Source organism: Accipiter gentilis, chromosome 9 (genome assembly GCF_929443795.1).
Source record: "Accipiter gentilis chromosome 9, bAccGen1.1, whole genome shotgun sequence".
NCBI classification, from domain to species: domain Eukaryota; kingdom Metazoa; phylum Chordata; class Aves; order Accipitriformes; family Accipitridae; genus Astur; species Astur gentilis.
Genome location: NC_064888.1, coordinates 23,006,762 through 23,028,916, shown reverse-complemented (window position 1 = coordinate 23,028,916; position 22,155 = coordinate 23,006,762). Strand labels below are relative to the sequence as shown.

The 22,155-nt window shown below is 42.9% G+C and overlaps 1 protein-coding gene across 2 annotated transcripts; it reads right to left on the bottom strand.

The window, feature by feature from the left end:
* Positions 1-258: 258 nt before the first annotated feature.
* ZNF488 (zinc finger protein 488) lies at positions 259-22,155 on the bottom strand. Of its 2 annotated transcripts, none has more exons than XM_049810468.1 (4): positions 22,038-22,155; positions 8,072-8,294; positions 3,689-3,917; positions 259-1,840 (listed from the first exon to the last, which is right to left on the bottom strand). In XM_049810468.1, the coding sequence occupies exons 2-4, from the start codon at positions 8,288-8,290 to the stop codon at positions 672-674; spliced, it is 1,617 nt and encodes a 538-aa protein (XP_049666425.1). In that variant the 5' UTR covers positions 8,291-8,294; positions 22,038-22,155; the 3' UTR covers positions 259-671. The 2 variants fall into 2 exon arrangements, with proteins under 2 accessions (XP_049666425.1, XP_049666424.1); XM_049810467.1 differs by lacking the exon at positions 22,038-22,155 and adding an exon at positions 21,327-21,361.

The window sequence follows — 22,155 nt, the reverse complement described above, 5'->3', positions numbered from 1 at the left end:
CAGATATACTGATCTACAACTCACATCCTCTTTAGAGGTATACTGGTCAGTTGTTGATGATCACAAATTTCAGACAGATGCTTAAATTCAAATCCCTTTCAAAGCCAAGGAGACAGTGACATATAAGTTTTTTACTCAGATTCACAAATCTGATAAGAGAACTTCTTCAGCTAACATAAAGGAGTAAGAGTCCACCAAAGCTGCTAGAAACAGTAACTGGTTTTCTTTTAGCATGTAAGCTCTGATTATTATTTTTTTTTGCTTAAAGATTCCTTATTCAATGAGGTGGTTGTTACTTCTGTATTTACATTGTACTGCACAGACACCAGCAAATCAAATACAAGCAAAGAAAACTCTGTTTGCAAAACAATGATTTTGTTCCCAACTCTCTGCAAATTAATACTGCATGTGCATTCATTTCACTATTTTATTTCCTCAAAAATAGATTGACAAGGGCTAGGTTGAGTTTTCAAAACTTACAACCCACTCAGACTCTTGTAAACATTTTATATTTTTTTGCAAAGCATCTATTATAAATTATTGTAAACATTGATTTCCTGTAAGAAATTAATGTAAACTCAAAAAGAAATGGATACAAGTGAACTACGTTTCCCTTCTTTACCCCTTTACCCAACCTGCCCAGTCCCTTGGTGAGATCTGTCTGCACAGCTCTAATTATGAGAAGTCATGTGCCGGGATAAATGATGGCGTTCTCGGAAGTACTCGTGACAAATGGGACATGTTAGCTTCTCCTCTCGTCTCCTCTTGCACTGGGATTCAGTTGAGGAGTATTCTTTTTTGTGATGTGACCGCATGTGGAAGACTAAATCAGATGTCATGCGAAAGGACAGGTTGCATTTGGCACACCAGTTCTGGGCAGCCACTCCAAAGGACGTGAAAGTAGGGGGAAGAAGAGTCAAGGAAGAGGAGGAAGAGGAAGAAGAACTGGTGGTTGTGTTTTGTAACTGCCCTCCTGCTTGTTTGGGCCACGGTTCTGAGGTATATGGGAAAACATTGCTCTGAGTGATGCTTGTCTGCAGCATCTGAGCATTACACAAATCACTGACAAAGAACTTGGAATTGAGAAGCGTGCTGCAGTACTTGATGTCTGTGGTGGCAATGAAGCCAGACAGCTCCCCCAGGCTCTTTGGTGACTCACTCATGAGATGAGAAGAATTTATTGCAGCTCTTTCTGTTAGACACTTACTGGGTTTGCTGAAAGCACTCTTCTGTTCTCCTGGGGCTCTGGTGGGCCACACAAAGGAAAATGCACTACCAGAGGAGTTCAGCAACACTTCCTTTGATACCTGCTTTTTACCAAGTGGGTCCATGCCATCCTCCTCTTCTGACTCCTTCAGTCTCTCATTCCTCAGCTTCTCCTTCATCCTCCTGACCTCAGTGAAAGCACTCTGCTTCTGCTCTAAAGAATCCTTCCTAGCTGACGGCTTCCCTGAACTAAGTTTCCAGAAAGACCCAGCCAATGCATGCTCTCCCCCAACCTCTTCCTTGCCCCCATAGTTATGTTCCTCACTTAGATTATTGGTTTTCTCCAACAACACTGTTTTCCTGCTCCTGTTGTTCTCAGCCTCTTCAGATTTTGCTCTCCTTTCTCCTGTGAGACCATGGGCATCATCTTTACAAGCTGCCATTTTGACCTCTAGATCCCTTGCCAGGCTGTGGAAATTCGTGGTCTGCTCAGCTAAGTTGTTCTTTTCAGTCTTAGGGTTCTGGAAGTTTCTCCATAGCAGGGCACTCTTCTCTGGGACACATAGGAAGCGGACATGGGAGAGATAGGAATGCTCACATTTAAAGATGCGGTTGCATTCTTGGCATCTCAACTCTGCAGAAACAGACAACAGATGATGAGTTTTGCAAAGGTGGAATCATGGATGGATGCAGATGCCGACCCTGCCATTGACACAAACAAAAAACCAGAAACATCTCTTGTGTCATACAAGATTACAAACACTGAAGGTAATGCCAGTGCAGAATCAGGTCCCTTGCTGCTATGGAAAATGGTTCACTCATATTTGCCTCCATGCACTACTCGCAGAAATGCTTTCATTTAGACTTTCAAGCCAAGTTTGTACTATGTAAAATGGCCAGAACACAATGGTCTAGATAAAAGCATATGGACTTTATGACAATTTGAAGTCTGAACCCAGATTTGTGTCTACATTTCCTGAGTAAGTCACTGGCTTTAATCAGGCTGAATGTTAAATTCTATAAACCCAAGTAATAATGTGTTTTAGACCTGGACTCAAAAGATTTTGACACGAGCCTCTATCTTCTGCATAGGACACTCTGGAAGTTTAACACCTTTCACAAATCATCTGACAATAATCCCTGAAGCCCTTACTCATGCTCATTTGGCAAACTGCTATGTGCCTTAAGGCACAGATGCCTGTGGCACAGAAAATAATGTTCAAAGTGAAACAATGCCAGTGATGGGCAGGAGGAATGGGGAACACTGTTTTCTTCTGGCCTTCAGATGGACTGTATCTGTGGTTCATTGGGACTATTGATTGTCCATGAATTGACGGTATATAATTCAGTGACCAAGACACATATGGCACATCTTAAACTTTGTAAACAGTATCCATGCTACGTTATTTCACAACACACAGCAGTTTTTAAAAGCAAATGATGCCACACAGCACCTGAGGCCCAGTATACATAGAAAAGTTCATACATTGGTTGTGTAGAACTACAAACCCCTAATTTGTAGGCTCAGCACAGCTTAGATCACTTCCCAAACTACAGAACTGAACTTCTTACAAGAAAATAAAGCTGCTCATTGGGGTGGAACAGTGTCTGTCTACACAGAAGCTAACAGAATACACTGAAATCAGTTAAAATAATTGAGTGAGTTCCTGCTATGAATGTGTCTATGTTAATTTAATATTAATTTACAGGCAAATACATTACCATATAAATTTACCAACTCATACCTTTACCAACCTACACCTTTACTTATCAACCTATATAAGCTGTGTTTAAATCAACCAAAGGGAATGTAGAAAGAGTTTTGTTCCAGTCTAACTAGATCAAAGTTTGGAGCAAATGACAGCTGGAGCCAACCTTGGCATGGACCTGACAGTGATTTGCTTGGTCTCTCTGTATTCTAGATTTTAATTTTTTCAACAATTGCCAAGTCAATTAATATTAGAGCAATAAATTTCTAGCAACTTCTCAGAATTAAAATCATGCCCTTTTCCCACTGTGTCCCACGCTAAATAGGCAGACTGTGCTATATGCAGTACTGTTTGGACTGATATGGAATTTTATAGCCCTGCTCATTTACAAGATTATAGCTGAACACTAGCCTATACCTGATTCCTCAATGAGCTAAAAAAGGCATATTTCCAGGTGATATTTTAGGCTTCTAGGATTCCAAGGTGGTCAGGTGCATAGACTTCCATTACACAGCTCAAAAATTTCAGCATTAATCCCTAGCACACCATCCTCTGCTGGAAAGTAGCAATGAAAATGGCATTGAGAACTGCAAATCTTTTCTTCCTCTATGCCTCCAGCTCAAGTGCCAAAGCAGAAGGTCTTTTTTCTTAGCTGACTGGCTAAGGATTTAGACAGGTTTTATTTCCTGTATTACAAGATCACCATGTACTAAAGAAGTTGCAGACTCACTTCAGTCCTCAGTGACCCTTGCAATCAGCAGTTTGGTACTTACCATTCTGTGGACTCTGTGCTTTTATCTCATTGAAACCCAAGAGGCAGGAAAGCTCCTCATCATACCAGACAAGCAGCTCCTCATTTTTGTTGATCTTCCTGGTAGAGCGATAATATAACTGACTGTTTTCTAAGTAAGCTTCCAAGTTCTGCTCCTTGCTATTGGCAGCTGCTTGTACAAGTCTCATCCAAGGCAGTCCTGTGGGACTGTGCACAGACGTAACGTCTACCTGTGAGACAGGACACAAAAAAGGGAAGTTTCAGGTCTTGGGACCCAAAATAGGTTTCCATCAAATTCAAGAATAAAGCCTGTTTTCTGCCTCACACAGACCCAGTATGCCAAAGCTGTGAGCCCAATTTATATGCCAGTGTCACCGAATCCAAAGCCATCACAGCGGGAAGGCTTCCCTGGTGCGAGTGCTGAGAGCTCTGGGACTACAACTGCATCAGAGGGAGAAGAAGACACCGATGTTCACATGTAACCTCTCATGGTAATACCAGGGCTGGTACGTCAGTCAATCTCTAGCCCACTCATGGCAAGGATGATGTCCTCTGTCCGATGCAGGTTGTCCCATGGGACTGTGTCAAGTGTGGATCACAGAGGTACAGAAGGTGTGCTCCTCTGTAAGTTGGGGGTCTCAGACCCTAGGGAAAAAGGGATATGAGTCACCAGAGGTGCGAGTGTTGTGGTCTGGGGGGTGTGAGATGTGCAGACTCCTGGATTGGTGCAGTGTGAGCCCAGAAATGAACACAGTTGCATGTGGAGTTTTTCAGTGATGTAAGAGGATATGGATCAGGAGCTGTAAGAATAATCTCGGTTATTTGATTCAACACCCCAAGGAGACAACATCTGCATATATAACTGTTTGGCTAGATTACATAAAAATTAGATTTGAATAAATACAACTAATAAGCACTTATATGCTTTCCTTTTCCACTTATATGCTTTTCCCACTTATATGTTCTTTCCTTTTTCAGAAGTAAAATTATATATTCCTATTCTTGCCTTTGATAAATCAATTAAATTCATTTCAAGGTATCTGAACAGGTAAAAACTCATCAGATTAATATTTTTTATTAAATTATTTCTGAAAGTTGCGAGGGGTTGATTTACTTTTAGTATGCATGCATTCAGAAATACCAAACAGATTAAGTTAAAACATGTTGGTTAGGTTGCAAGGTCAGGCACTCAGAAGTTAAAAAAATAATATTAAGTCTACTGCTCAAATTAAATTTCCCTTCTGTGTATATATTACAGCATTGTCCACAGTCACATACACTCCTTCCTCCATAGGACTCCTAAGTCATTTAGTCACAGGTTGACCATGCTCTGGATATAATATAACTATAAAACATTTGGCTCTGTCTTCCTCATTCAGTGTGTGGCTCCCATCTTAGTTACTTTATTGCATTTGCTCTGAATAGGGAATGATTTATTTCTTTATAGGTTTTTCCTTGGTGTTTACCACAGCACATCTATGTCCTCTGCAGTATTTGAAAGATGGGGAAGATTTTCATAGCTTGAAGGCTGAAACACAGGGCGTTCAAGGGCAACATTTACATGCATAAAAAGCCTCAACTAATTTCTGAAGGACTAAGTCATTGTTTAGAAAGGAAGTTTGGAAATGAAAAATGTCTAATGACAAGTATGATCTAAATTTCACCCCAAGCAATGTATAGCTCTTTGTTTCCCACTAATTGCAGGGCAGCCATTCATTGGTGTTTGGTATCAGAAACAGTATTTGGGGTATTTCTTTCTCTGTTTTTAACTCTCCCTGACTATTACCTACCATGAAAAGCCTGGCCACATTAGTAGCTTGAAAACAAGAATGAACCATTAAGGGACCATTAGGATAAGAGTTAATAAGTATAAGGCAGAAAATAAATTAGCATGCCCTGTAACTGGTTCTCTCTGAACGCCATGGTAATTAACAATGATTGAGAAATACAAAAGTCTGACAGCGACACAAGCACACCCACCCACACACAGTGGTTGTAACTAATAGCTATGACAGAGGCTGTCATTTATTAGTTTCTGTGTTTCAGAAACACTGAGCATCCACCCAGCTCTCTAAGCAAAGTCAAAGGGAACACAGCTCTTCCAGGAACCAGGACTCCAGGGAAAGGGCTGAGAGAGCTTAAAGAAGGTGGGGAGGAGTAAAGGACAGAACATAAGATCTGGGTGCCGTCAACTAGAAGCATGCACCAGCTTTAGTTTTCCCATGTGTTTAAACACACTACAAACCCTACAAGTCCACCCTCTTCTGGTGATGGCAATCCCTCAGATGAATCCTTTGCACCCATGTAAGAGGTAAAGGCTTCACAGCTGGGCTTCCTTGATGTGGGTTCCTTGATAGAGGCTGGAGGAGAAGGGAGAGAATAAGACTCTTCCTTGGAACCCACAAGAAGCTGTAAGGGGCAGAGGAACTCAGTGGGACATACAGCTTTATAAGGGGTCGGTTTGGTTTGCTGGAGTAAATGGCTGGCTGGAAAGAACCACCAGTGCCAATGGCTGCCAAGGCATTTTCTTTGCCCAAGCATACAAACTGGCCCAAGGAGCTCAAGTTAGGGTCTCCAAGAGTATGAGAGAAAAAACATAGAGCTCCCTTTTGGACTAAACATAAAAGCCCAAGATGAGGAAACCCTTGTTAGAAATAATATTCTCCAAAGTCTTGCAGGAGTGCTGCCAAGCTATGATGATCATGAACCTCAGCTGCGAAGAATCCACCTTGCCAAATTATTCCTGCCTGTAATTCTGTTTGTACCATAGCCAGCATAACAAAATCCATTTCTTCTTTTGCACCTCAGTGCCTTGATAGCAATATAGTATCATGACTGAATTGTTAATTAATTGTCTACATACAGTGTTGGGAGCTTAACAATAGTTCCTGATTTCTGGAAGGCTTACCTTTAATTATGAGTAGCTAACAGGATATGGGACCACCAATTGCATCTGAAACAGCTACTTGCACAGAATTTGAGGTATTTACTGCCAAAAGACAGAGATCCGAGCCAACTCAGGCATCCAATTTCATGGCTGCATAACAATGACTTAGCTCAAACGTAGCAAAACACTAAAGCCATCGCTTCGGAGGGCTCTTCCAATGTAGAAACCCCTTGAGGCTCTTTCTTGAGTCTACATTCATTCCAAAACTCCCAGGAGAAATACAGAAATATTCCATAAATAAAGCTTCGTTTCAGGAGAGGTCTTTCTCCAAAGAGCTTGTAGTTCTCCTGGAGTACTAATAACACTGTCCAAGCATGCAAACTTGTGCCAGAGACTCAAACAAATAGTCAGAAAAACCCTAAAGCCTCTTCTTCTCTTTCTTAATTTGTTTAAAGCAAAAGTGTCAAACAGGTATCTGCCAACAGCTGCATCTTCCATATTACACATAATCCCTGGGCACAGAAATCTTAGGAGAACCTGGATCTCTCCCAAATCCACCCATGCCATAGCATGTGGTAAATTCACTTGCCTCACATTGTAAAACACTACCTCCCTGTCTTCATCTAGACCAATGGTGATTAAAATGCACTCCAAGACCCAGAAAGCCAAAGTAAGAGGCCAGCATGAGAAATATGCATTGTCCAAATGAAAATCTTATGATAAACAGTAGCTAGGGAACAAAAAAGTTCCAACTAGAGCTGGAGAGTTAACAATCCATCACAGTCCTGGGGTTTCTGACTTGCCCTACATGACAGTTCCTTTTGTTTCACAGACATATCTCTGTGGCTTCTCTACAGTGACTGAAAAGTGCAGCTGTAACACAGACAGACATATCTAAGGTAACTTCAGGAGGTCCATGTACTAATAGCAATAAGTTCTGGTTGCCTGAAGATTGTGCAGACTAGTTGCCTGACTGATATCTTCTACAGTTGATAGAGCCTGTGCTGAGATCACTGCTATTGTGATTTTACTTTTATGGATAACTGGGCAAACTGAGTTAACGCTTGCTCAGATCTGTCAATAAATGCTGTGAATGTACCACCTACATGAATCAGTGCAATGCCACAGTCTTCCCTCCCTGCTCTCACAGGGCTGTCACACCTCCTGATAAGCCTCCTTTGTAAGGATGAAACCTGAGCATGAAGGTTCTAAATTATTGGTCCCTCCTTCCTCCTATTTCCAGTCAGTGCTGAAGCAGGTCATCCATCATCAGCGTAGAAGTGGGACTTTGTATTCTTCCTGCAAAGGAAACGGTTTTCACTGAGGTCTCTCCAGTCTACAGCTCGTAAATCAGAAATGCACTGGCTACTTCTCCCCTTTGAAGGAGCTGTTAGTTGTGCTGAACGAAACAAAAATCTACCCCTTGGCAAAGTTACCTTCTCAGCGATGGTGTAACCCTTTTTGATATGACTGACATTAAACGCTGCTTCCTCCTACCTTGAAGACATAGTGGATGTTCCGTCTATCAGAACACTTCAGAGCAATAAAAGCTACAGTGTCCAGCAGGGTGTTCTGGAGCATGCATGGTCCAAAAACAACTTCTTCGGGAATGTCTTGTGTGGTATGAACAGTCGCTAATATGTCCGGAAAATGGTGATGCAGAAGTTTGTTGTCAGTTGTCCAAAGGAATTTAGGCAAAGATGTAAGTTCCATCATAAACCTGTAAAATAAACAAACAAGAAATCGCATTTGGAATAGAGATGGAAATGGAAGGGGGCATCGCTACTTACAACATAAAGGCTTCCAGGAGCTGCAGGTGAATTGTAAGAGCATGTCAGCACATTACTGGTTACAGAGTTTACAGCTTTATTAACATCCAGTTCAGAAAGATAAAAATTATTTTGCGAAATCTTAGATTTGTAAAGAAGTGAGTTACTCTTTTCTGGAAAAGGCAGACACTCTAAGAGTTCAACTCCTGCTACACTGCTACTCTCTACAGCCAGGAATAAGAAGCTTTGGGAACAGTAAGGAAAATTTTCAGTGAGTGGAACTCAGCATATTCTTGTTCAGCATATTCTCAGATATCCTTCTTATTTATTAGTAGTAGTTTGTCAAAGTGTGAAGAAAGGTAGAGAAGGAGAACAACAACAAAAGCAAGCACTTTCTGAAATGCATTTTGAAAAAGCTGTGCATTTTCATTTGGGAGTGCAACATCAGCCTAGTTTCTGGTTAAGCCGGTACAAAACCGGGAATAACCTGAATCCCAAGTCTATCCAACCAGAATGCACAAATTCTGTGGAGATTGACAGAAGGACTATTTTCATCCCATCTCAAAATATATATGGGATCTTACTTATCTGCTATTGTTGGGAAAATCGAATCAGATTATGAATCTTTGCATGGTGATACTCTTAGCATAATGTTAGTAGAGATAGCTGTCTTTAGAGGATGAATTTTCCTACCCTGAATGTAGAATATTACATTTTTCAGAGCAGAGGTGATTTCTGCAGTGTGAGCCACAATCTGAGAACTCTGTACGCAGTGAGGAGGCAGGTTTGAGTTATTTGTCATTTGAAGCTTCTCTAGGTTTTTTATAATAAAGATATTGCCACCCCCAGCTCCCAGCTGGAGGTCATAGAAAAACCCTCATTTGTGCCATCAAGAGCTGGATCAGGTCCATTAGGCAGAGAAAATTAAAGAGAACAGCAACAAGCCCTGAAGAGGCCTTAGCCTAATAAATACTGAGATAGAAGGGCTGAAGATCCAGTCTAATCTTTCTCACTCTCTGCCAACAGAATTGATTTGTTATTCACTGACTCATGACTTAAACTGAAGTGATATAAAGTGCTCAGGAGAGTTGCACTGATTTAACTAAGTCAATTTCTAAATCAGTATAGTTAATTCAGTATAATTTCCTCCTGGTTGGCAAGGTCTAAGGCCCTACCCTGAAAATATTAAAATACACAGTTACATATGCAGTAAGTAGTAAAAATCTGAAGCATGAAGGCCTAAACCAGACAACCAAGGCAAACAGTGGGACGTAAAAGGCAAAAAAAAAAAGGTCAGATGGCTTACCAGAAATTAGTTGCTAACAGAAGGATAGACTGGGTTTCTGCTTTCTGTTAATGATGAGTTTCATGGCCTGGTTTCCCAATAATCTCCTAAAGTTACTATTGGTGTGAGACCAGAATGATGAGATCTATGTGTACAGTTGTATAATATATAGAAACTACCAAAATAAATACAACATATTCACATGTCTGTGTGTGTTTCCATTTAAACTATAGCAATTTTTAATAAATGGAAACAGTCAAGGCATATTTATTTTAAATAATACCAAAAATAAAAGTTCCAAACCAATCAGAAAGTAAATTTGAGATCTAAAATGCTTAAAAGTCTCTCTAAATAAGAAAAAGTTTAGAAATCAATTGCAACTTTAGCCAGTTGTTTTCTAAAGAATTCACATTCAGGAAATTCCTAATCTCTTCTGACGTTATTTTACTTATCCACTTATCCACTAGAAGACAACTCCTCTTACTAAGATTTCCCTTTCTGTGAAATTCATCTGAATTTCTCCATGTAAACTAAGAGAATGCCGTGCCTTGGCACACTGCTGTCACTCCAGAGGAAACAGAAATCCAGGGCCTCAAACCTGAGTTTTCAGTGGGGAAGGATGCTGGATTTGAGCACACACACACTTCTAAGAAGAGGGTGGGTGCTACCTGTGTGCAGTCAGTCTCTTCCTCCAGAAATCTGAGCCCAAGCACAGACACGAGGGTCTGAAGAAGCTACACTGCTCCCAGCTAGCTACTGCTGCCTGCTACGTTTCTCTGTTTCAGCGGCTTTTCAAAGAGGTACCGTAAACCCAACCCTAACAAGAACCACTTCTCCAGAGACTGAAAGTGTGCGAATGCCAAGAAAAAGTGAGATCGGTGTGTAACAGCACCACCTAGTGATCGCTGCCCTAATATACGTCCCAAAGAAAGACTCCCAAAGGAGCAGGACGCACTTCAGCACTGTTACTTGCAAGAGGGCTCTGCAAACCATCAGCTCCCAGAGCACACCCACAGCCCACACCTCCAACCCAGACAGCTCTTCTGAGCTCCCGGCTGAAGGTGTCAACAGTTCCAGGCAACGTCTGTGCTGCTTATTGTGCTGCCTACTCCCGTGCCCCAAATCCTGAATACAGAAGGGCTTCCATACACCCAAAAGGAAGGGCAGGAGCTAATCCCCTGGACATAGGAGTCTCTGCCTGTTATGCACTGTCCCACAAGCCTGCCTGCAGGCTAATCCTCCCTTCTGAAGAGAAGAAGAGAAGTCATCACTCCTCATTAGAATCGATGCCCTATGGCAAAGGTGTCTGGCTATGGGGCAAATAAATCAATATTTATTCTCCAGCATGTAAATCAATATGTGCACATCTTCAGTTCCATTTAATTCACCTAGATTGATGGGATATGGGACATGCAGGTTAATAAGGAATACCAGATATTTTCTAACAGATCTCTCTTCTATCCAAACTCAAGCATCCCTCAAACTCAATATGCCATTACAGTTTGCTTGTTTCTAAGTGACTTGTGAATTAGCCAAAGATCTGTGATGGGCGAAAAAAATCCCCCAAACCTACAGGCATAAATGTCAAAGTCTCAAGTGCTGTCTTGGCAGCTGTGGTTGTATTCAACTCTTGCACGGAAGGGTCAACTTCATGAAAAGTTATGAAAGGATGTACTGTGCGTACACAGCAAATGAGTTTGTTACGGTCAGCCTTGCGCCAAAAGGTTTTGGCATGGGAAGATCAGTCTCTTCAAATAATTTGTAGAATGCACCATCTAGTGCTACATCTCAGTATAACAGTGTCCCAAAACAAAGTGACTGCAAGACATCCCTGAGTCGCTGGTGCATCACCACAGCTTCTGAGCACCCTGTCAGGCATGAATTGCTTCTCTCATGAGTAGGTCATTCTCTCTTCCGCCCTCTGCTCAAACAGGAGGTTAGGTGCCTCCAAAGGTACTGGGTTTTATAGGGTCTGACCAGGGTTATGTCAGGTATGGAGTGTAATTTAAATTTACAGAGTTCTCTTTTTGAAACAGAGAAGATAGGCTGAAGATGTGCTGCTAGTACTCTGAGTGGAGAGTGGTGATACTCTGCAACATCTTTAGCAGAAAAAGGGTGAATCTTTTTTCTACAGTCTCCAAATAGCACGAGAAAGCTCTTCCCTCTGCTTTCAGCCTGTCTTACAGAGGCAAGTTCATCAGCTGAGGGGTAACAGCAAGCAAGCATGACTGTACTGCTTTCAAAAATGAGCTGCAAAGGGATGTGCTGCACCCTGTGGGCTTTCCGACCTGGGCCAGCAGTCACTCGGAGGTCTCCTGGCAAAGCGCAGATTCATCCATAAGACAGTACCGGAGCAAGTTCTGCCTCCTGCACAGGTGAGGGGTGGTAGGGGGGTTCTCTGGTAGCTTCAGCCCTTATCTTGGATAACTGAAATACTGAGCTCCTCAAAAGTAAAGACTGAGTCTTGAAACATGACTTGAGAGAGAGAAAATGAATTGATGTACTTTTTGAACACTCTGGTGGAGCAAAGGAAACACAACAGATGAGCTGAAGGGAGATAAAAGGACCATGGACAACAGGAGTAAGAGGAGAAGGGGAGCTAAGTATCTACAAAAGCTTTACAGGCATCGCTGCAATATTATGGCTGGATCGTGCAACTCAGCAGCCGCAGCATAAAACAGGGTACACACACACACGCAGACAACCTAGGCAATGTATTTCTGCATTGCAGACTTTTTAAAATGGCTTTTTAATGATTGTTACTGTTAAAGAAACTTATCAGGCTGCATGGCACTTTTTCAGAAAGTTTACTAACAGAGACTTTACCTTCATCCCATGAATTTGAGGCTGGTAGTGTCTGGAAAATGCACACAGAGGTGCCTTTTCAGCAAAGCTCAGGAAAGTTTAGCAGTATCCCAAGCCTAAATCTGCCCACTGCTCTTCCCCTATTAAGTCCAGTAAAATATTCATTGACACTTTACAGGAGTAAATCTCAACAGGGTTCAGACATGAGATTGCCTGGGGCCCTAATCAGCTCTGCTCTTTTCAGTCTTGCCACCACTCATTGCAAATCCAGAGACAGCCGAGGAATGACTGTGTGCAAGGTCAGGTTAAACTGCTGCCAGAAGGGCATCTGCTGGATTCTCCAAGGGGGTCAGCAGGTGTGTGACTACACTATGACAGCATGCGGTGCAGAAGGCTTGCTGCATAATAGTCAATGCAACCTCATAGCTTGAAAGCACCAGCAGATAGCTTAGCATTGCTGGAATATAGCAGCACTGCCTGCAGTGCTTAAAACACATGACAGAAATGAGCTAGAACAAAGTAAGACCACATGTAAGTAGGCCAGAATATAAATCTCAAAAACCTCTCAATTTCAATGGAAGTTTGATTTGGATTGAGACTGACCTCTACATGTTTTTCATTTGGTTATAATCTAAAGCCAAAACTTCAGCCACAACCAAGAATGCTTTTTTTTTTTGCAAAACTTTCCTCAGTTTTCAGGAACCTCAGACTTGAACCTGCATGAAAATTCTGCACCAATTCATGAACCCAGTACATAAGCTCTTGTTTAATTCTAAATCCAGACTTAATGAAAATCCCACATCTTTGCCAACAGTCTTCACAGTCTAAGGAAAGTCATACTTATTAAGAATCTACAAATGGAGTCATAACGAGAAATAGAGAAGCTATACTACTAGAGTGCCTGGCATTTTTCTTCAACAGGCTGAGGTAGGTGAATTGCTCACATTCTTCATAGTGAGCTAAGGACAGAGAAAATGATAATAACAGAGAATTCTCCACGACTTCAACTAACCAATTACCCTTGTCTTATGCTATTGATTTCCACATTTTGGCTACCTCCTTTAAGAAGTGATAATTCTGCTGTGCTCTCATTTCTTGAAGGTTCACTAGTTGTACATCTGACTACTTCACTCTTTTTCTACTATATACCAAAGTTTACAGAACTCTGTCATAAGCCTCTTTGTGAAGGTCATATCTGCAGCTCTGTATCATGCAGGCAATGATATGCTTGCCTCAAACTGCCAATACTGCGAGTGCCATTGCCTCCCAGAGACATGATCCCTCTCATGCAACATAATCCTGCTGGTTTCGCTCATGTTCTGCATTAAGAAGTTCCTATCCCTCTGGGCTCACCCACACACATGACTCTGAAAGGGTGAAATAAAATGAATATTTATAGTGGTTTAGTAGCACATTAGAGTCAGATCACCTGTTTGACGATGGGTACTCTCCATATTCTATCTGTCACAGATGCAAATTCTTCATATGGATGAGTTTAGGGACTTGCTGTTTAATGGACTCTTCATCCCCCAGAGAGTATCTGATACACATGTACCATGTCCCTGAGTGATGGATTTTGCATCTTGATTTCTGAGAAGTGTGACAGCTCTGTCAAACAACAAGTACCTATGGGCAGGCAACTCCCTATGGATTATGCAACTGCGGATGTTCCATCGAAAAGCACATGAAATAGATGGTGCTCACAGCAACTGCTCCCAGCTTGCTTGCTTCCAGAAGCAGCGCACAAATTGCTAAGTCATCTTTCGGTTTCCTGAATGCTCTTCCAAGCTGGAACCCGGCAGATAGCGTTCTCCTCCTCTCTCACCACTTCCTAGCACTTGCATATCATCCCATTAACCAACTAGGGTTACAACTTCTCCCTTCCTGAAAAATTTTTATGTAGCTCCCTCACCTCATGAGAAAAATAGTTTCTAGATAGGGGAAGTGAGAGAAGGGCATAGGGATAATTCCGAGCTAATTTTCAGATCCCTGATTTTCTACTCTGTGGCCTTCAGATGTCACTGCAAGCTCTCCTAAGAAATGCCTGGAAATGCCCAAATGTAGAAAGGCCAATTTGAGCAAGGACTCCCCTGCCTCCTATTTTCATAGGACTTGGCGCGATTCTCCTTACCACAGTGACAATGTTGAACTGTGGCATCACTTGGAGTTTCTTGGTGGTCATAAAAGCACCGATAGCCTTGCTTAGTATTATGATCGACTCTGCAAGTGTGAAGGAAACAAATGAATCGCCTTTGCAAGAGGGGAACATTTTCAAGCAGAACTTAATTAGCGATATCACTTTCAAAGCAATTACCCTAGTTGGAAAAAAAAATACAGCACAGAAGTTACTCGTAAAAAACTACTGCAAGTATTTGATCCTGGAAAGCATCATCCCACAGCCTCCCCAACCATTTTTACATCTACTCCAGACTTTCTCCAGAGAAGGGATTAACCTAAACTGTATAGCTCTGCATTTGCCAAAAGGAAATATTAAATACCAGAACTATAATTTCCTTCACCTTTTAACTTACTCCTCTCTACTCAAAAGTGCAACAGCATTTTCCCTGAAGCACATAACCTGTGACTACATGCCAATGCACTCCTGTGGCCACTGGCAAAACTGCCTTTGATTTCAATAGGAGGTCTGTGTGAGAGCCTGAAAGAGTTAATGTCTCTAACAGTGTGGTGGGGCAAGTTCTGCTTAAAGACAAACCCTGCACAGCAAGGAGCCAAGGTGAAAAGCCCATCAGCCCAGACAGCAACAACAGGAGGGGGGGACGTGCTGGAGGGTGCGCAGCTCCCTGTTCTGATACGCTGTTCTGATACAAAGATCAAACAATGACCATGTCTGCAAGGAAGGAGAAGTTACTCCACAAATGACCCCCAAAACCAAAGGCTCACAAACTGTTCACTAACCTGATGAGTTCGGGTGCCTGCCTGAAGGAGGGGCAAGGATGATAAAAGGACACAAACTGAAGCCCCGGGGCGCACAAGCCCACCGGGACTGGACCCCTCAGCTGACTGGACACCTCGGCTGACTGAACCAACGCTGGGGCCCAGGACCGGTGAAATCTTTCTCTCTTCCTTTTTCTCTCTCTGTCTTCTTCTCTCTTTCGTTCTCCTTTTCCACAATCCCTACACCTCATCCGTTTCAAGATAGAAACCGTTGACCAAGTCTGTGACTAAGAGTGGATCCAGCCGCCCCTAGACCGTTCTCTGAGGAGCAGTCTGGAAAGCAACGGGGTCTGCTCTGAACCTCATGACTCAATGGGAGGCATCTCCTTATTCCCTGAATCCATGTATATTGTTACATAGTTTACAGCAGTAGCCTTATGCCAGTTCCTGTTGTGAGAAACCCTGCCACCTACTACCATGCCTCCCCAGTTCAGTTTGCTTCTGTCATGAATAAAATCTTTAACTGATCATTTGGTGTCATTTCACCTTAATTTAGCCCGAGGGAATTTCGAATTAAACACAACTCCCTGGTCTGTCCAGTCTAGGTCGTGACAGTCTGTCGGTCTGAGGAATCCATGATCAGACATGCAGTGTCACACACAATAAACTACAGACATTAAAGGAATTGAGCTGATGCAGACAGAGTGCTTCTGTCTGCAGCATTTATTATTCTCTGTTGTTATAAGGAACTGAAGATTCTTAACACATGAAGGGAATTCCAAGGGAATCAGAGAAGGAAAAGTGAAAAAAATCCACTTCTTGGGTTTTATACATTTGCTTTCCTTCTATGCAAGGTTTTCTTCTCTTTTTATTCAAGTTGTGAACTGCAAAGGAGAAGAATGAAAACTAAAGCTGAGGGAAACAGACAGGAAATCAAAGAAAGGAGTGGAGAAATCTTGTTTTAAAAGATAAAATAAGTAATTCCAGAACCCACAAGATAAATCCTGAAAGATACTGCAACCTGTTTCCTCCATCTATTAATTACAAGCTGAGAAGGTCCTTTTAAAGCATGAAAAGTCTGAACAAGTAATTTCTTTCAGCTCACTGCTGCTGCAAGACAGAGCTTCTGTGCTTCAGCCTGGGTACAGATCTGGGAGCTGTTTCCTTTTGGGCATGAAGTGGTCCCTTCATAGCTTTACTGCTGAAAAGCTTGTGTACATGAAGAAAATTGTACCAGGGTACATGGAAAGAACAGGCAGATATAGCTATGTGCTGCCATTCCCAGACTGATTGGGATGAACAAAGCTAGCTGTGGGTTTGCTACCCCTCAGAGAGCCATTATATCCCAAGCAGAGTAGACAAAAGTCTTCAATTACCTTAGAAAGGAAAGAATTGCTGTTGATTTTAAGAAAGAAAACTAGTCACGTGTCACTTATTTCTAAGTCTCAAGGTTAGCAACCTGTCCATCTTTGAGAAACAGCTCATAGACAATATTCCTTGAATTTCTGAGCTCTGAGTATGCTCTTTCACCCTCTCATTTTTACTGGAGGCAAATTTGGATCCCAGCAATGATTCTGCATAGAAGCAAGAGGGCAGCTGATCCAAAGAGGGCCCTTTCCTGCCAGTGAGCCACTTCCCATCTATGCGCTAAGAACTGCCCAATTAGCACTTATAAAGTAATGGAGGTAATGATAATAAAACCTGTGGAGACTGGAATTTTTTTGCTGTCCAGGGCTATAACTGGGGCATTCTGTAGGTACCTCTCTTCTCAGTTCCTCATAGCCCTTGATGTACTGCTGCTCTGAACATATCCCCTGTACTCCTGGGTTAACTCAGTCCCTGCAGACTGCCTGAGATAGGCATCTAGGAATAAGCAGAAGGAAACACAACTATGCACCAAGGAGGAATTTGCTGACTGCAGAGATGAACTGAGTCTAAAGAGAGTGGAATAAAACTGGGACTGAACTAGCTTGATGCATGAAAAAGCTTTTCCCTTGGCATTCCAGGCATCCCCAGCTTTCTTTCCTCACACCTTCCTGTACAGCAGCTGCACAACTCTCACCTGACAAGCCCCCAAAATAATGGGTGGAAACAGGGAAACTCACTGCCTAGCATCCCCTGAAAGGATCGTAAGGCAGCTCAGAGGGAAGAGCCTGATGTCTACTTTGAGCTTCCAGAAACTGGCCCCTTCTGGAATGTGAGTTCAGTTTGGAGGTTTTATGGTTAATCAGAGACCTCCAAGCTTAAGGGTGCTCACAATTTTGTTGTTGTATCATCATGATATCTGCAGGGAGCAGTTCTCCAATTCTTACTATTTTAAGGCTCTATGGTCTTCAGACTGTCTTCCATCACCTGAAATCCCCAGTACACGCAATGTAAGCTGACAGCTCTTGATGAACCATCATTATATCTTGGCTGGATACCCAGTCTAGTGAATCATGAAGCTGCCAAATCTTTTTATTATGAACAATCTCTCAAACTTCAGTGGGAATAATGAAGAAGACAGAACTAAAATCCCTGCTTGGAAATGAGTAAATACATTTGCTTTAAGCAAGTCTTGTGACGTACAGGAGCCATTTGGAAGTGCAGATTAAAAGAAAAGCTTCCAAATTTCTTCTTATTTTCTCTGAGGATAGGGAAAGTTAAGTGGGCTGTCTCCTGATGCATGGTAGCTGCCCCACAGACATGTAGAGCTGCCTCTTCAAAGCAGATGCAGATTGAATCACTTCTCCAAAACCAGCACAAGGATGCAATTTCCACTCTTTACCTAAAGCGCAGGAACAAAATGCCTGAGAATGAGTGTCAGATCTAGCCTGATGAGAAAATAACTGATATTTGAACAAGTGCCAGTAGGGTCATGTACCCTAGCCCGACTGACTTTCAAATGGTGGCTCAGCACCAAACTTCCGTATGTTCTTAGGAAATTTACACACTGAACCCCTATTTCTATTACCACCATTTTGCCTGGCCGGTAGGCAGGCGAGGAATGGACTATCCCACATAGCAGGAAAGTCTGATTAATACTGATTTGCTGGGATATGTGATGCAACAGTATCTGCATAGGTCCACATGAAACCTTCTTTGATTTAGCAGACCTTGTAGTAAACTGGAGGTTTTCAATCTGGTGGAACATGAGCTACAGAGTCACTGAGGTCTCTCTTCCACACCTCCCAGTGTCTGAATACAAGAAATGCAGCACAAGCACTAGGGGCGTTCTTGATGTTTCAAGCTGGACAATGAGCAACAGTCATTCCATGATGCCCTAATTAGAAAGGATGAAATAGGTTTATTTTCTGCTAGCCCAGTGGTTCAGACAGACTGGGTCTAGGAATTTGGCTCCACAATGCATAAAATGTCAATGCTCCTTTCCAGTTGGGTTGGCCCCAGAGGCAGAATTTGTGCTTCTCTCTGGCACCGCATCTGATCCAATGGACCCTGGTGGATGGTACTGGCTTGTACAAGTCATTCATAAGTCAGACAATCCACCTGTGGATAAAGAGGAGTTGACTACAGCTCTGTAGTCTGCTGGCTTTGAAAGACTTAATTTTCATGTGCAGAGCACAGTACTGAAGGGTTGATTCTTCACTGGACTAGAGCTGTTCTGTCTAATGGAAGCATTACCTTTATCCTCCCCTTTGCTCTTGTGGTTTCAAGGCCTAAAACCTAAAAAACAGGGTTCCTGTAGGATAAAGGGAGCATGTTTTAACTCTTCAGCCAGGATTAAGGATTACCAGACTGTAAATGTTATCAATTAACATAATTTCAACTGCATAGTACATGCAGAACACTGTATGGATGTATTTCAGTTCAGAGCACACAGTATTTCATATTCCAGACCTGAACTGTGCTAGTGGTCACCTCCGAGACTTGGTCTGGTTTCTGCTCCTGCTGCTCTGACATTGTTCACCATTCAGCAAGAGACATAATGCCCCAAAATGTCACAGGAGTTTCAAATTTTACAGGGGACAACCAGGAAGGGAGTGAAAGCAGTCATGCCTCTACTTTTCTCACACATAAAAAAGCGTACAACAATGCGCATTTTAAAGCAACAAAGTTATTCCATGGGAGGGGGAACAGAGAAGGCAACTATTCGTCTGTCAACATAGTGCGAAGAAGCCACTTGTCACACAAGTGTCACAAATGTACGTATCCACTTTCAGCACAATCATTGTTTGATTCACATAAATAGCAGCCCTGACCATGGCAATTTGTGCTAATGCATTTGTTCTCACACAGTTTTGTGCATATGCTCTTTCACCTAGACAAAACCACCACTCCTTACATGTAGCCACAGAAAATGGAGAAACCACCAACCCAATCCAAACACAACCAGACTGAACCAAACACAGACTGAGCCAAAATGTGTAACTTGTGAAAACAGTCACAAATCATTTTTCCTCTCTCTTCATACAGTTCACATTCATGTCTCCTTTTCACAAATTAAAAGAAATTATGTTATCTGATTGATGTTCAAGACATATAAGGTAATATATAAGCTACTTTCTTGTTTAACTGTCCTGATGTTTATTTCTGGTAGCTCTTGATTTAAAAAAAAATATGTTGTATCTGTTCAAATGTTTCTTTCTGACAGGAAACTAATATACTGGTGTGTAAGCATATACATATATATATGTACACATATGTATACACACACATACATGCATTCACAACTATACATATAGCTATATAATCTTTTGCGATTTTGCATGTTCATCATCTGTATTTGAAGAGAAATATTTTCAAACTGAGAGCAGTCACTTTCACATGGTTAATACTAGAGATTTCTTCAACAGTACTAAGTAACAATAACTTACATTAATCTTATTAACATTAATGCTAAACTTACTACATAATGTCAACTCCAATAACAGCAAGTACCTGAGCTGAAGAACGCTATGTAATGTGAAATTGTGGGGAACAACATAAACAACTTATTTTACACTACAATGAAGCAAAGAAACCTTTCAATGGAAAGTGAATTTTGCAAATTAAAATAGGTCTGACCTAAAATTATTTGTTTCCCAACAAAATACTTTGTTCTTTGACCTGGTGCTTATTAATAGCATTTGCAAGTAAAATACGACTGCAGATTCACAGCATTACAGACATGGAAATATCTACATATAACATACTAGGATTTAGCCAAGTAATTTCTTCTGTAAAATCTTCCGTACAGTCTGTAATTCTTTACACAGAATTTATGTTTGTACTTTCTCATCTGGTTATATTATGTTCAGATAACAGAAGCTAAAGTAATATTTTTACTTTACATTAAAATTTCTATGGCTATACAGCTATTTTCTTCTATAAGATGGTATCTCTATAGAGTCCTATAAGGCAGCTCTACTTTGCTTTGAAATACTGGAAGATGCTTAAATACAGAATAAATTTGCTTTCTCAAACAGCAGCTTATGCTTTGGTGTAGTTTTACACATTTAAAGGAATAAATCCTGAATTTAATCTCCCAAAGTTCCTATTGCCTAAAAAAAATCCCTCTCTCTAGTACCAATTATATTTAATAAATGGTAACAATAGCTGTCAAGCACTAAATTTAGCATTTTTAAAAGCCAAAAATAAGGGATAGCTCCCCAGCAATAATGAGCTATTAGATTCCGAATTTCATGCATGCTTTTTATTTAAGAGCAACTATATTAAAATAGAAGACTATTTAAAAACCATGTCTTCCATCAAGTTTTTACTGACATTTCTTCCAACTAGTACCTGTCAGATCACTCAATAAAGTCATTAAAATGCTTCAAACATTTCTAGTGGACTGAATTCCTACAGAAACCTTTTCATGGAAGGATTTGCAAATGTAAAGACCAAGCCACATTTCAAAGTGACAACAATAGCAGCTTCTAACTTACTTAAGCAGTAGGAAATTTCTGCTAAGGAACATGGATATCCTTGTATTAGGGACAAACAGAGAATAACAACGTGAGCTATTCCAAAGACAGTTCATCGATTTCTTAAAAGCAATTAGACCCTAAGTAAGTACCTAAAGCCGCCGCGATGCTCTGATCACCTGTCGAAGTTGGAAGGCTGAGGAGAGCTGTAACCGAGAAAAACGGCAACTGATGCTCGAGAGGTCTCGGCGAGAGAAGAGCAGCCGAGAGGGAAGAAAAGGGCTACGACCGCCGGGGTTGCCGGGGGGGTGCCGCCTTCCCCCCCGCCCCGAGCCGCCTCCGCATCGCCCCCCGGCAGCCCAGGGACGGCACCCGCCGCCGGGGGACTCTCCTGGGGGCCCCTCGCCGCCGCGCTGAAGCGGGCGGTAATAAGGTGGGGGTTAAGCGCTCGTCACCGAGGGGCAGCCCCGCGCCCTCGCCTGCCCCCCGGCAAAGCCCCCCGGGGCAGCCTGGCCCCGGGCACGGCAGGTCCCGGCGCCGCGGCAGCGCCCGGGCTGGTCGGGGACCCCCTCGGGCCGCCCCGCCGCCCCCTCGGAGCGCACCGGCCGCCGCCGCGGCCCCTGGCCGCCGCCCTTACCGGCTCCGGGGGGGGGGAGAGGGGTTGCGCAGCGCTCCGCGGCCGCGCAGCCTGGGCGGGAGGGACGGCGCGTCGCTGCCCGCTCCGCCGCGCGCTGCCCGCGCTCTGCCGGCGGCAGGGCGGCCGCCCCGCACCGGACCGCCCCGCCGCCCCCCCCCCCCCCCGCCCCCGCCCGCAGGGCCGCCCCCCGGGCCACCGCGGCCCCCTCTGCCCCGGCCCCGCTCACCTGGGGGTCTCGCTGCTGGCTCTCCGCGGACGCGGGCTCTCCGGCACCGCCGTGCCCCCTTCCCGGCGCGCCTCTCCCAGGATCCCGCTACGGCCGCGTCCCCGCGGAGCCCTCACCC

What these genes read in the sequence shown, in the direction of transcription:
- ZNF488 (XM_049810468.1), bottom strand. Translation starts at nt 8,290, where the DNA reads ATGATGGAACTTACATCTTTGCCTAAATTCCTTTGGACAACTGACAAC. An exon ending in ACATCCACTATGTCTTCAAG is followed by an intron (nt 3,918 to 8,071) that starts GTAGGAGGAAGC and finishes CCTGTCTCACAG; the next exon opens with GTAGACGTTACGTCTGTGCA. An exon ending in AGCACAGAGTCCACAGAATG is followed by an intron (nt 1,841 to 3,688) that starts GTAAGTACCAAA and finishes CTGTTTCTGCAG; the next exon opens with AGTTGAGATGCCAAGAATGC.